We start from the raw sequence: 12,487 nt of genomic DNA on the forward strand, positions 1-12,487 counted from the left end.
TGTTTTGGGACTGATTTACTAAACAAGAACTGATTGTGTAAGAATAATAATCTTGTTTTCAGAATGTGTATGATTATTTGTCTTTTTCCCTGAAAATTTGACTCAAATGAAATAAAAAAATTCTGCCAATGGAGTAAGAAAATTTTATTTGGTAAGATTCTTGAAATAAGAAAAATTGAGTCAAATCAAGTATTTCAGGAATCTTACCAAGTAAAATTTCCTTACTTCACTGGCTGAAAATTTCGACATAATTTGAGTCAAATTTTCAGGCGAACAAGACAAATAATCTTACACATTCTGAAAACAAGATTATTATTCTTACACAATCAGTTCTTGTTTAGTAAATCAGTCTCAAAACAAGATCAAAAAGACTTTTTGGCTGATATAAGATTTTAAAACTTGGTTAGATGACAGTTTAGGTAAAATAAAATATGTTGAATGTTAACCAAGCCTGGACATTTTGGGAGCCCTATTCAATTTTTAACTTGTAGGCATGCATGYGAATCAATTAATTTAAGACTTGTTTTGTGACTTGAGCTTTCTGCAAGACGCTCAATTGCTCTGTTTGGATTTATCCGTAAGATTTTTTTTAAGGAAAACTGAGCTTTTTCTTTTGAATTACTCCAGTGTATGATGTCACACGACGGGAAACCTTCACCAAGTTGGACAACTGGCTGAACGAGCTGGAGACRTACTGTACAAGGAACGACCTCGTCAAAATGCTTGTGGGAAACAAAATTGATAAGGTTAGTGGGTTTGCAGTCAAGTACAAAATGTTTGGGTTTCTCACTCTGTTTAACAACAAGACTGGTGGATTACAAATCAGCTGTGGACAAAGATTTTGGAAGTCGGCTTCATTTGATTTTATGCTGTTTACTTAGTGGTGTTATATGTTTTTATCCCCTTGTCATGGAGCGAAGTGTGGAATTGAAAATGCCCTCCATCTGTGGTACCGACTTCCWTTTTCATTTGTGGCTGCACCTAGATATAAAAAAGGTTTCTATCAAATAATAGGTTGCTATGAGATCCAGTATATATGTAAGCAACCACCCTGACCATCTGTGGACACTCTGCTTTCTAGTTTTTGTATTCCTTATAAGTATAGTTTTCTCACATTATTTGGGTGGCCAAAGAATAATCTACCCCTGACTCCATCATTGCACCTGGTGGTAGATACAGTTGCTCCGTTCGCTCACCAAGATCTGTAACTGCTGCCTCGGACCAGCAAAATAATAAAAATAAAAAATCTACCTTTATTCTTAGACACAGTTTAACTCCTACCTATTTAAATATATCTTGTACCAAAAAAAAACTTTAGGATTAGATTAAAACTGCACTTTTTTCATACCAAAAGTACTCAGTGGGAGGAGTAAAATATTTTATCTGTGAAAATAGTTTTTCCTTTTGTTGACCCAGTAGTTGACAGTTCTGCCCAACAGACTTCTTTACCCCTCCTGTGTTTTAGGAAAACCAYGAGGTAGACCGAGCTGAAGGGCTGAAGTTTGCAAGAAAACATTCCATGCTTTTCATAGGTAAGTTTTTGCTCCACATAGACCTGCCGGGTGCATGAAATACAGCTGACAGTTACACAAGAAAACAGCCTTTAAAATACCATCCATACTTGCTGAAGATTGCCTGCATAGTTCTGTTCATAAAACAGCTTTCATAAATCCTCCTCAGCTTGCTTTAATGTCTTTGGTTTCTGTGATTTATCAGTGAAGGGTTGATTTTGAAAAGACAAATGTCTACATCGTTCTAATGTTCGTTAGGGGAAGGCCCTGTTACACTATAACGTTTTAGCTGAAATTAAGAGTTCTCTCTTTGGCTCTGAAATTCCAGTCCATGGTGCCAAAAGTGTTCCCTGCCTTTGGTATTCTGTCTTTGTAGCCTTACATCCTAAAACGTTCAGTCACTGTAAAGATGCAATTTTTTTTATCATAAAACAAACAAGATATAGTATCAATAAACATAAAATTGAACTTTTCAAAATCAGATCTTGTGCAGAGCTACTTTTAGTAATAAATCCAACACCAAGTCTCTCATGTTGGCCTCAGCTGTGTATTTACACTGCTGGAAGTTAAAACCCACCACACACACACACACACACACACACCTCCACCACCACCTTCCTAGATGGTGTTCTCAGCATGATGAGAGAAGTTAGCTTTGCTCCAGACCTTCTTTCAGTATTTCACAGGTCTCCAATGTGCCTCTCAGCCAGTTTCAATCAGTCTGCCTTTTCTTTCCTTTATGCAATGCCTTTTTCCTGGCCACTCTTCCATGAAGCTCTGTGCAGCTTATAGTGGTCCGAGTGGACAGGCTCTCTCTTCTCTGCAGAAGAGCTGCCCAGCTCCGTCAGGGTTATCTTTGTTGTTTTTTTGTTTGTTTTGTTTTTTGGTTGCATTCTAGGTAAGTGCCCTCCTTGCCTGGGCCCCAAGTTTTGGTTTATTGACCCTCTTTTGGCAGGTTTGCTGCATCGGTATAAGTATTTTCACTTTTCTAATAACGGTGCTCTGTGTCRTGTAGGATCTGAGCCTTGTGTCTGACCTGTGTGGAGAGTTCCTCGGTCTTAATGCTGTTGCTCAGTGGCAGCCCTTATTACTTTAAGGTGTTGAACAGGTGTTGATTCTGGAGGTTATCAGAACATGTGTAAATCTACAGAATATAAATATACTCAAATGAACAAGTTGTGAAATATGTCCACTTTTGTTATTCGATTGTCTCCGTCATCCACACTCCTCGCTYTCCTCCCTTCACTTTCTTGTCTTTTACAGAATATTTCCCTTTTTTTTTTCGCCTCCAACTGTTCTTGTCACTCTTCTCCCCCCCTCTCCAGAGGCGAGCGCAAAGACAAAGGACGGTGTTCAGTGTGCGTTTGAGGAGCTGGTAGAAAAGATCATCCAGACCCCTGGTTTATGGCAGAGCGAGACGCACGGCCGAGCAGTTCAGCTCACAGATGAAGACGCCGGAGGGGGAAGCTGCGGCGGCTACTGCTCCCTGATTTAGACGGCAAACGCACATAAACCAGTTCCTGTGAACATGACCCACTCAAACACACACACACACACACACACACACTCACACACTCACACTAAGAAGAAGAGCCTCCTCTTTCAGCTGAGTTTCTCAAAAAGTTGTGGACTATCCACACACTGACTTTTGCACACTTTGTAAAAACGCTGCGCTAAAATGCAAATATAGCTCAGCCTTTAGCTTAAAGATCTGTTCCTTGTTTGTTTTGAGATGGKTTTTTTTGTTTAGTTTAGGACCTTGTTCAGAGTATTACCCATCCTCATTTTATACTTGTATGAATAACTCATATCAGTTCTGTTAAATACATTTAAAGGTAGAAGCCAAAGTTGGACAAACGTGTATTATGATGATGAGAATGAGATGGTTTCTGTCTCCAGCATGCCTTTATGTTGTTCTCCGAGCACCTTGCCTTTTGCAGGCACATCTGTATCAATGCTGGGCTGATTTTTTTTTTCCTCTGCTGTGTTCAACGCTTCATCCCGTCCTTTTCCTCACAGACTCAGTACTCTGCTGCTTATGGAGAAGCTTATTGAGCCGAGCCGTGCTTCATCTCGCCACAAAGAGACATTTTCAAGTGTTTTGGAACTGTTTTTTTTTTTCTCACTTATTTCATGTATTTACTGTGTTTTGAAGAGTACATAAATCCAAGAGACTGGCACCAGTAAGCTTTCCACTGAGTGACAAAAGAAGAGTGGACTTTGTTTAAAATTGCACAGCTTTTTTTGTATTATTTTAATAGAGTGTGACTTACTGGCACGCACTCACTCAGACAGACAATATCAGAAATATCACTGGCACCACTACAGCTTTTCTATAAATCCTTTTGCCTTTTGACCAGTCAGAGACAAAGGAAAAGTGTTCAATATTAAACAGGCCAATGAGTCATCGGGGTGTTTCCACAGAATTTGGAAAATCAAAGGAAAAAGCTCTGTGTTTCTTATTGTTAATGGATTTCACAGCGCTCCCATCCCCGGGTCAGTATCTGAGAAGACAGAAGTGTACAGGATACCCCGGCCCTCTGACCATGTTTGTAATATTTAGCTGTTGGTATTTATGGAAGAACACGTAAGAGTTTTATCTCTGGATATGGTTTAATTAACATCAACATGTGTAACTTTTCAACACTGTTTTTTTTGTCATGTGTGTGGTCTTTCTTTGTGCCATTCTTTTGTTTGTCCAGAGAACTACCGTCAGCCATTTATTACAAAAACTTTAACTTATTCTTAAACCATTGCAAATAACAGAATCATTTTAATTTAATAGGATTCTAAATAAAAAGGAGTTAGGCTGTTATGCTTTTAGTAAACTGTGTTGAAACATGTATACGAAATTGTAAATTGTGTATTTTAGGACTTTGCCTGAATAACTCTTGTAAAGCTGAATGTATACATATTTCACTACAAACCGCTCTWTGTATTAAACTAAATAAACTTCTCTTTTTTTGAGTAGGGGTGACTGTTGCTGTTGATTGAGTACTGTAATTCAGTCATTTTGAAGTGGGTTTCTGTGGAAAAGTTATTAATGTGTACCTTACCTTTTGTAGATGGTTCTTTAAAATGTCTTTGATTATAGAAATCCCCTTCTGCAGACCTGGTTATACTTCACAATACATTGGATCTCAAAGATTTACTCAAGTCCTGGTAAGCTCTCCCATTGYAACGCCACAGGCAGAGGGGATGGATATTTTCTGTTAGAGTAGAAAGATCTAGTATTCCAGGGGTTAAAGAAGAGAAGCAATTTATTTATTTTTTTGTAAATTTATCACGGAGACCACCATTTTAAGCAGTGTGGGGAACGTGCCCCCTTTCCCCAACCAAAGTGCACTCTGCACAGCCAGAGAGCCTGGGTCTCCACGCAAACAAGTTTTTTTAACTAAGTGGAGACATTTATTCTCTAAATGTGACGTCCCAGTGGCTTTCTAATCCCCAAAACGTTACGACAAAGATAAGTTCACCCCAAAGATCCAGTTCCCCAGCAAAAACAGAGTAATATAGTATATGCTGTTAAGTGTCAGGAGGGCTGTGATCAGTTATACACTGGGGAAACAAAGCAACTACTGTTCAAAAGAATGAGCCAGCACAGACGAGCTACATCATCCAGTCAGGACTCTGCAGTTTACACTCATCTACAGGCCAGCGGTCACTCTTTCAGGGATGAAGATGTTCTCATCCTTGATAGAGAGGAAAGTTGGTTTGAGAGAGGAGTAAAGGAAGCCATCTTTGTGAATAAAAACCGTCCACCATTAAACAGGTGGAGGCCTTCGTGTCCAGTTGTCCTCCTTCTCCAACGCTGTCATTGCAAGTATGACTCAGCCCCCTGTGAGCAAAAGGTGTGAATCGGCCTCAATAGTCAGGTGATGGAGCACATGACCCTTTATGAACAACAGAGCCAATCAAGGCACTGATGATCTATTGTTTGGCTGATGGGCCTCTTTTGCATKTGACTAACCTGTTTGTACATGTCAAGGCAGTGCTTGTAAGGCTGGGTTCACCTGAAACTCCTCAGACCGAAGAAGTCTCTTGGAGGAGAGATGAAAAGTTTCATGAAAGAAGAACCCGTCCAGAGGACCTACTTATTTTTTCTTTTTGATTTTTCTCCCTGGATTACGGAGATGCATCAGGACATGTCTTTAAAAGTGTGCAGGCACACTGCCCTGCATGCTTTAGAGGTCTCCCTGCTTTGACACACCTGATTCAGGTGCTTGCATTTCATCAAAAGCCTGTTAATCAGTTACCAACTGAAATCAGGTGTTGAAGCAGGGAAACATCTAAAACATGCASGGCAGTGTGCCTTGAGGACCAGGGTTGAAAAACACTGCTGTAAAAACCTAGTTCTGTCAGAGAGACAATGTGCAAGATTGGTTCTCAGTGTGGTGCAAGAAGGAAAATATTTCATTTTCATGACAGCGAGACACAACGTCTCATGAACKAATTCAGAGATCTTCAACGATGGCATCGCAGAAGACCTAAAATTTTAAAAACTTTTTTAATACCCCCCCTCCCAAGTTRTGTCTTTAAATACACATGACCATGAGGCATGAAATAAAGATTTTCAGTCAGAAAGGCACACATTCAGTGAGAACACCAKCTGARTTCTGCTTCACTCRCAGCCTCCATAACTTCAGAACACAACCTAACCTAACCTACAACTTGGTTAATTAGTGCTGTGATTTGTATTAAACCTTTACACTGCTAATAACTTTGTATCACTCTTGCAGAAATATGATAGTCTCACTGGAACTCAGACTGCCTCAGTACTGCTACAGCTAGCTGCTGCTGCTGCTATTGATGGAGAACAGGTAGGAAGTTTTGGAAATTAAAGCTGTTTCAAGRTGGTTTAATCCACTTTGGTTTCGACTACATTTAGACGAGCTGTTAGCTCATCGGTCCTGTTTGACAAGCTTTATTTCCACAGWCTGCACTGTCCATCCAATCAGACAGCTTTTGACCACAAGTATAATTCTAATTATTCATAGCTTTTTCACAAAACCCCACATCAAAGTGATTGAGCTCTCCCTATAATCCACAGCTGCTGGCATCTCTTAGCCAAAAAGCCACGTTTGTATRACAGCAACCAAGCTTTGCTAAGTTGTCAGCAGAGAAGACCGATGACTCTGATGTCATGGTTGCCATGTTGGGAATGTAACTGTTAGGTGACGGGTTTTTCACTCGGAGCCGACTGCATTCCTCTCTCCTCAGAATAAAGAGGTTTGTTTAAACAGTGTTTGAGGAACACTCAGAGCCCAGACGTGTGATCTGTCTAAATCAGTGTTTTGCTGGCCAGCTTCTCRGGAAACCACAGCCATAATTCACCGTATCAGCGCATCCGTTCTGGGGCGAAAACCAAGAAGTTTGCTTTGGCAGGTTTAATAAAGCTTCTCCTTCCCGCTGTGTAGCTCCTCATCTCATGCCACTGTCTGGAGACTTGTCTAGAAATACAAATGATGGTTTCCTTATTTTTACACTGGGAGACTATCAAATATGCATCTGATTGGGAAAGAAAGTAAATTTTAAAATAGAACTCATCATTTAGTTCATTTTAACCTGTTGGGGAAGGTTCTATAAGGAAAACTGAACCACTCTWACCTATTTCTTGAGGAAAAACACCAACCAAGAATTAACATCTTTCACCAGAACTTATGTGAAAATATGGTGGTATTGGTGGAATTCCCTCCTTCTGAGTTTGATTGGTAATCTTTAATCAAATACATTATTAGGCCTCCTTCATTTGTTAAATCTKGTCAGCACAGTGGCGTGGAACAGTAGGTAGAGCTGGTCTTTTGGTGAGAAGGTTACAGGATCAGATCTTGGCCTTCCTGGGTGGAGTTTGCATGTTSTCTTTTCTAAAATAAATAGAAGTTCAGCCTAATCTTTTACAAAGATCGGGCCAAAGTGCACAGCTCAGTGTTTCTGAGCCTTTAATGAAATGGGGCCTTTGGTGTTTTTATCCATCATTACAAACTAAAACAACATAAATAGGTCTTCGCATTTATAAGTATTCTTTACCTTCTCAGTTGGAACGAAGAGACTAAATGCTTTAGGGGAAGTTTTATCCATATTGGTGCAACTGAAAAGTGGTAAAAATAGGTCTTAATTCTGCAGACCTCAAATCAAACTTTTGAAGCTTGTTTAGCATTTTTGAACAGATCTGGATTGCACATTTGGCATGGTATCAGTTACGTGTTGTCCTCAAACGGAGATATTCTGGTGTATATGATTCTATGATTTGATTGTCTATAATATTTTACTGTTTATGTACAAGGCTCACAGAAACATATTACCTTCCAACATTCAGGCAAATTTTGTTAAGAGAGACAGTTATTGTTATCTTAAGGGAATGGAAATGTTTGTGAAGCTATATTTTCATACTTGCTTGAGAGAAAGATGTACTTTAATCCAGGGTATAGTTTAATCCAGGATATAGGACTGTGGAATGGTCTGGAGGATGATGTTAAAAATGCCAGATCTATGTATATATTGAAGAGACAGATAAAAGCTAGTTTTCTGACGGTATGTGGAAAAGTAAAATGTGAAGCTATATGAATTGTTGTTTGAGTTGATGTTTTTATTTTTTATTTAGTATTGTTTTGTAAATTATGTTTCATTTGAATATATTCTGGGGATAAAAGGGGCAGACATTATAAGATTTATTCTTCTTCTGCTACCTTTCATTTTATTTAGATTTTTGACTTGTGGATTTTCTTTGTTTTTTATTGTGTATAATTATTTTTTAATGAAATTAATACATTTTTTGAACTGAAATTGAATTGAATTGAATTGAATTGAATTGAAATGAATTGAACTGAACTGAATTGAAAATACATGATGGTTGTGCATGGTCTCAGTGCTGAAATCATGTCCATTCCTCTGTGTTACTCTGTACGCCTCACATAACCCACAAAAGTCCACGCCATGATGGCTGTGCATGGAAATACTTGGATAAGGACAAAAATAACTTTTGTCACCAGAGTTTAGACCTGGATCAGAGGTAGACACATATAACTCCAGAATACAGGAGGCAAACACGAAAGAAAAAAGGGAACATAGACGAACTTTATTTTGATTTTATTGATTCCCCAACAGTTAATTGGTCAGATTGTCCCTGGGTGTGAGTGAGAGTGTGAATGGCTGGTTATCTTATTTGTGTCCCTGTAAGATTTGCAACCTGGTTGTACGCTGCCTCTCACACAGTGACTGATGGATGTGGGTGAAACCGGATCTTTTCTGCATGGCGCTGGTTGTGAGTGAAGAATTTGCCATGACACAGGTCATCTTTTGGAGAAGCGTTTTCCCCGTTAATGCTTACAACAATCACAGTGGTTACCATAGTGTTTACAGTACGATATAAGACCTATCTTAGTGACAGAAGACATTTTGTGTAATTATGGCAAAGTACAAAAATAAACTGGGCACCAGTGATCCGAAAAGAAAGAAGTACCGGGTAGGTACAGATGATGGATGGATGGATGGATGGATGGATGGATGGACTACTCCCTCACTTGAAGCTCCACATGTCACGAAACACCTGGCTTAGGGTTATTGTTGAGACTGAAAGAGATGAAGTAATGAGGCAAACTTGTAGAAACCATGTGTTCTGCCCCTCCCCGCTGTGAGCTGCTCTGCGGGGACAGTTTGACGGACTGCTTTCTGACCTGCAGTCCCAGTCTGAGCATTCATCCAGAGGCTAAGCTAACAGAGCAGGTCTGGCACCCATTAGCACACCGTCTTGTCTCTCCATGCTCCTCTGCCTGACAACAGCGGCGCGTATGGATCAGTGTTCAGATGAGCCCCACAAGAGAGCAGTCATGCTGTCATGTGTAAAAATGTTACGAGACATCGGGCATCGTTTCATAAGGTGCCGGGTTCCCAGACGTCGCTCACTTTTGTCATGCTTGTTGCCGACTTGCTAGCAGGTAATTGTTTTGCCATGCTGATGTAAGTTGCTGGAGTGAAGAAGAGTGAGTGGATGGTTGGAAGGATCATATTCCAGCATCTGCACTGAATATTGTGTGGAACTACTAATATCTTTTCCATTAGAAAATGAGTCTGTGATAATGCCTAAAAGATCAGGTTGTTACTGAGAAGGACAGCAGGCCTACTCTGGGGTCACGCTACAGTTTAGACGCAAGTTCAAGCCTTTTATTGGGCAATGAATTTTTTATTTTTAAATCAATAAGCAAAACTGAGCTCGTTTTTTTCTCTGCATGGGTGGAAAAAAGCRAACGTGTAGGTCTGCAGACTCTGTTTTAGTGTTTATATTCTGTGGTGAGGTAGAGGAAAGCGTCCCTTTCCTCCTTTTCCCTTACTTCCTCTGAAGTCAAGCAAAGCTGGTCTCTGGTCTCTCTTAGGTTACCTTCTGAGCACCAGAAGGCCGTGAGGTAATGAGCATCACGACCAGAACTGATGGCGCTGTCACTGCAGGTGGAAACACTTTGATTACTTGGAACCTCATGTTTACTCTATTTTGCACCCGTTCACATTTCATTTCATCAGGCAGTGGAAGAGTCGCATTTCGGCTCTGAGCTGTTATGAGGGTGCGTGGCCTCATGAGTCCTGGAGGTTACTCAGCAGTCAGWCAAACCTGCTTCTTACCTTGTTCAACTACATAACAATCTCCAAACCTTCCTGTGCAGGCTTACTGTATACACCAGGGCTTTTCAACTGGTGGCCCGCGGAGAGTGACCAAAGTTCGGCCCGCCAATTGGTTTATTCATCTCTTAAGCCCAAACCCCAGGTTTTCAACTTCAATTACTCTAAGTTCTTTTAGTTAAACATAGACATGTTTGGTATCTACAGAAACGCCAGAATCTTGGCTAGAAGCTGGTAGAAACCATTTCTATAAACACTCAAGACAGTTAAAACTACAAGCAGTTGAAGATAAAATGATGAAAGTGAAAATAAAATTGGTTTAAAAATTTGGCAAGTCAGAGATGTCATATTATTTGTGTCTAATAATAGGAGGCATAATGTGTTCTTTTTGTTTTTCATAATGTTTAATTATCACCACTTTTATAGGGTTCTTTATGTTGTTTTCATGATTAAATGTAGCAAAATAAACTAATTCAAAGGTAACAGATCTTTGTAATACTTGGTTTATTTACATAATGACTTCAATTGCTGGATGTTCGGCCCCTCAGCTGTTGACCGGCAGTAACTGTGGCCCCCAGAGCAATTTAGTTGAATAGCCCTGATATACACATAATATTCTGTTAATGCGACTGACTGAATCGTTTTGTTGAATCAGTTAAAAAAAAATTACCAAGGATTATGCGAATACATTATTTTGTCCACATCATAAAAGGGACATATTGTATCATGCAAAATCCACTACTTTTTTAGCCCTTAAATGCATTTTGTTGTGTACTTGGAGTTATTAGCAGTGCAGAAAGTTTGAATTTAGTCTCTCCAGGTGCTGCAAAGATGCCTTTATATTATGTTTGGGTCATATTTTTCAACTTGTTCAGTTTTCTCTACTCTCTATTATGTTTTCTGCCACAATTTTTGTGAAGGAATTGCTAAAATAAGGTCTGGACTTACCAACTACAATTAGTGGTCTTCATTCTCTTCTGGTTCTGGGTCAGACTCTGGCTCCAACATATAAGGTTGGGTGAACAAGTATTCCCTTGTTTACTGCTTTTAATTAACTTGTAAATTAAAAAAACATTTCTGTGCTTATATACTGTATAGTTGTAAATCCCTCTTCCAAGCTGGACCGCTTTGGGGTATTAAGTTCTTTGTTTGGATTTAAAGAGATAGCCCACCTCAGAAAAGGGGTAAAAGAGGGGCTTGTGGAGTTACAATAAAGAGCAATTCAGACCAAAACGTTGCAGTTTCATTTTATATAGGCCCCAACTGAACGACTTTAAGAAGGATCTAAAAGCATGATATATTTTCTGGTTCTGCAACCTTGTAATGACTCTCTCCCCTTCAACTTAATTATAAATAGTTCCAAATCTGTCTTTGTTTGGAGTGAACATCTGGCCTCAAATCCATGTTTGTCAGTTCAGCTGATATTAAGGTTTTAATTGTTTCCTCAAATTTGATACAGTGTCAATCTAACTTAAGTCTAAACGACTGCATTGTACCCCATTTTTGTTATTTTCAAAAACACAGCACTATGTACCCAAGCTCTAAAGTAAGCAAGGGAATGGGACTTCTCACTCCTGAAGCGAAAACTTGCCTTTGGGGTGGCTTTCCTCTGGACTTCAAATTACTATGGCAATAAGCACAAGGGCTAAAGACAGGCCAGCTTCTGGGGCACTGCTGCCTTATAGAAACAAAACAGAGAGATGAGTACCTTCATTCATCATCCCACCATCCATAATTATCAATATTCATGGTTCTCCCATGCTGTGTGGCAAAACTCTGGCTGTCCCTACACCGTGGATTCTCCAGCCATGTCGTCATTCTCTGTGTCAAACACTACTGCTGCAACTTGGAAGCAAACACCCGAGCAGTCAGACCACTGGCTTCTATAATAAACTAATCACTTTATGTCAACATGGGCTGGGTGTAAATTGTCCACATGCCTCAAACCTTTTCATGGACAAGATGAATGCTTGATTTGCGGCACTTTGCTCCGATTGAAAAAAAAAAAAGGCTACTTCCTTTTGGGGGAGATGATTGGCATGTACAGAAACAAGTTCATTGTTTTACATAAATAATCTGGCCCATGCCTCGTAATTTTCAATGCTCATTCTCATTTTGCCAGGCTGATCTTAAGTCTTATTTTTTGTGTGAGATCAGTGGGCTTTTTTTGTGAACCTTGATACTGAAAACACAATTTTACTCACTTTGTAAAGGAAGTTTGCTGTAAAAGTTGCTTGACTTTGGCTAGATCAGAATCTGAGGAGCCTAGCAAAAAAAGTTGGGAGAAAGGTCAATGGTTGAAATTCCTTCTGGGTGTCTCAAGTTTATCTACAGGTTGAGAAGTTAACCTTATTATTGCTTAACGC

The 12,487-nt window shown here is 39.6% G+C and overlaps 1 protein-coding gene across 1 annotated transcript in view; it reads left to right on the top strand.

The window, feature by feature from the left end:
- Nucleotides 1–4,481, top strand: part of LOC106521067 (ras-related protein Rab-18) — a 12,358-nt gene extending 7,877 nt beyond the window's left edge. The window contains exons 5-7 of the mRNA XM_014013474.1: nucleotides 628–746; nucleotides 1,466–1,532; nucleotides 2,837–4,481. Of these exons, the coding sequence (XP_013868928.1) occupies nucleotides 628–746; nucleotides 1,466–1,532; nucleotides 2,837–3,006 (356 nt within the window). The 3' untranslated portion in view covers nucleotides 3,007–4,481. The remainder of the gene's footprint in view (nucleotides 1–627; nucleotides 747–1,465; nucleotides 1,533–2,836) is intronic.
- The last annotated feature ends 8,006 nt before the right edge of the window (nucleotides 4,482–12,487 follow it).

This window comes from Austrofundulus limnaeus, unplaced genomic scaffold (assembly GCF_001266775.1).
Source record: "Austrofundulus limnaeus strain Quisiro unplaced genomic scaffold, Austrofundulus_limnaeus-1.0 Scaffold101, whole genome shotgun sequence".
In the NCBI taxonomy this organism is placed as follows: domain Eukaryota; kingdom Metazoa; phylum Chordata; class Actinopteri; order Cyprinodontiformes; family Rivulidae; genus Austrofundulus; species Austrofundulus limnaeus.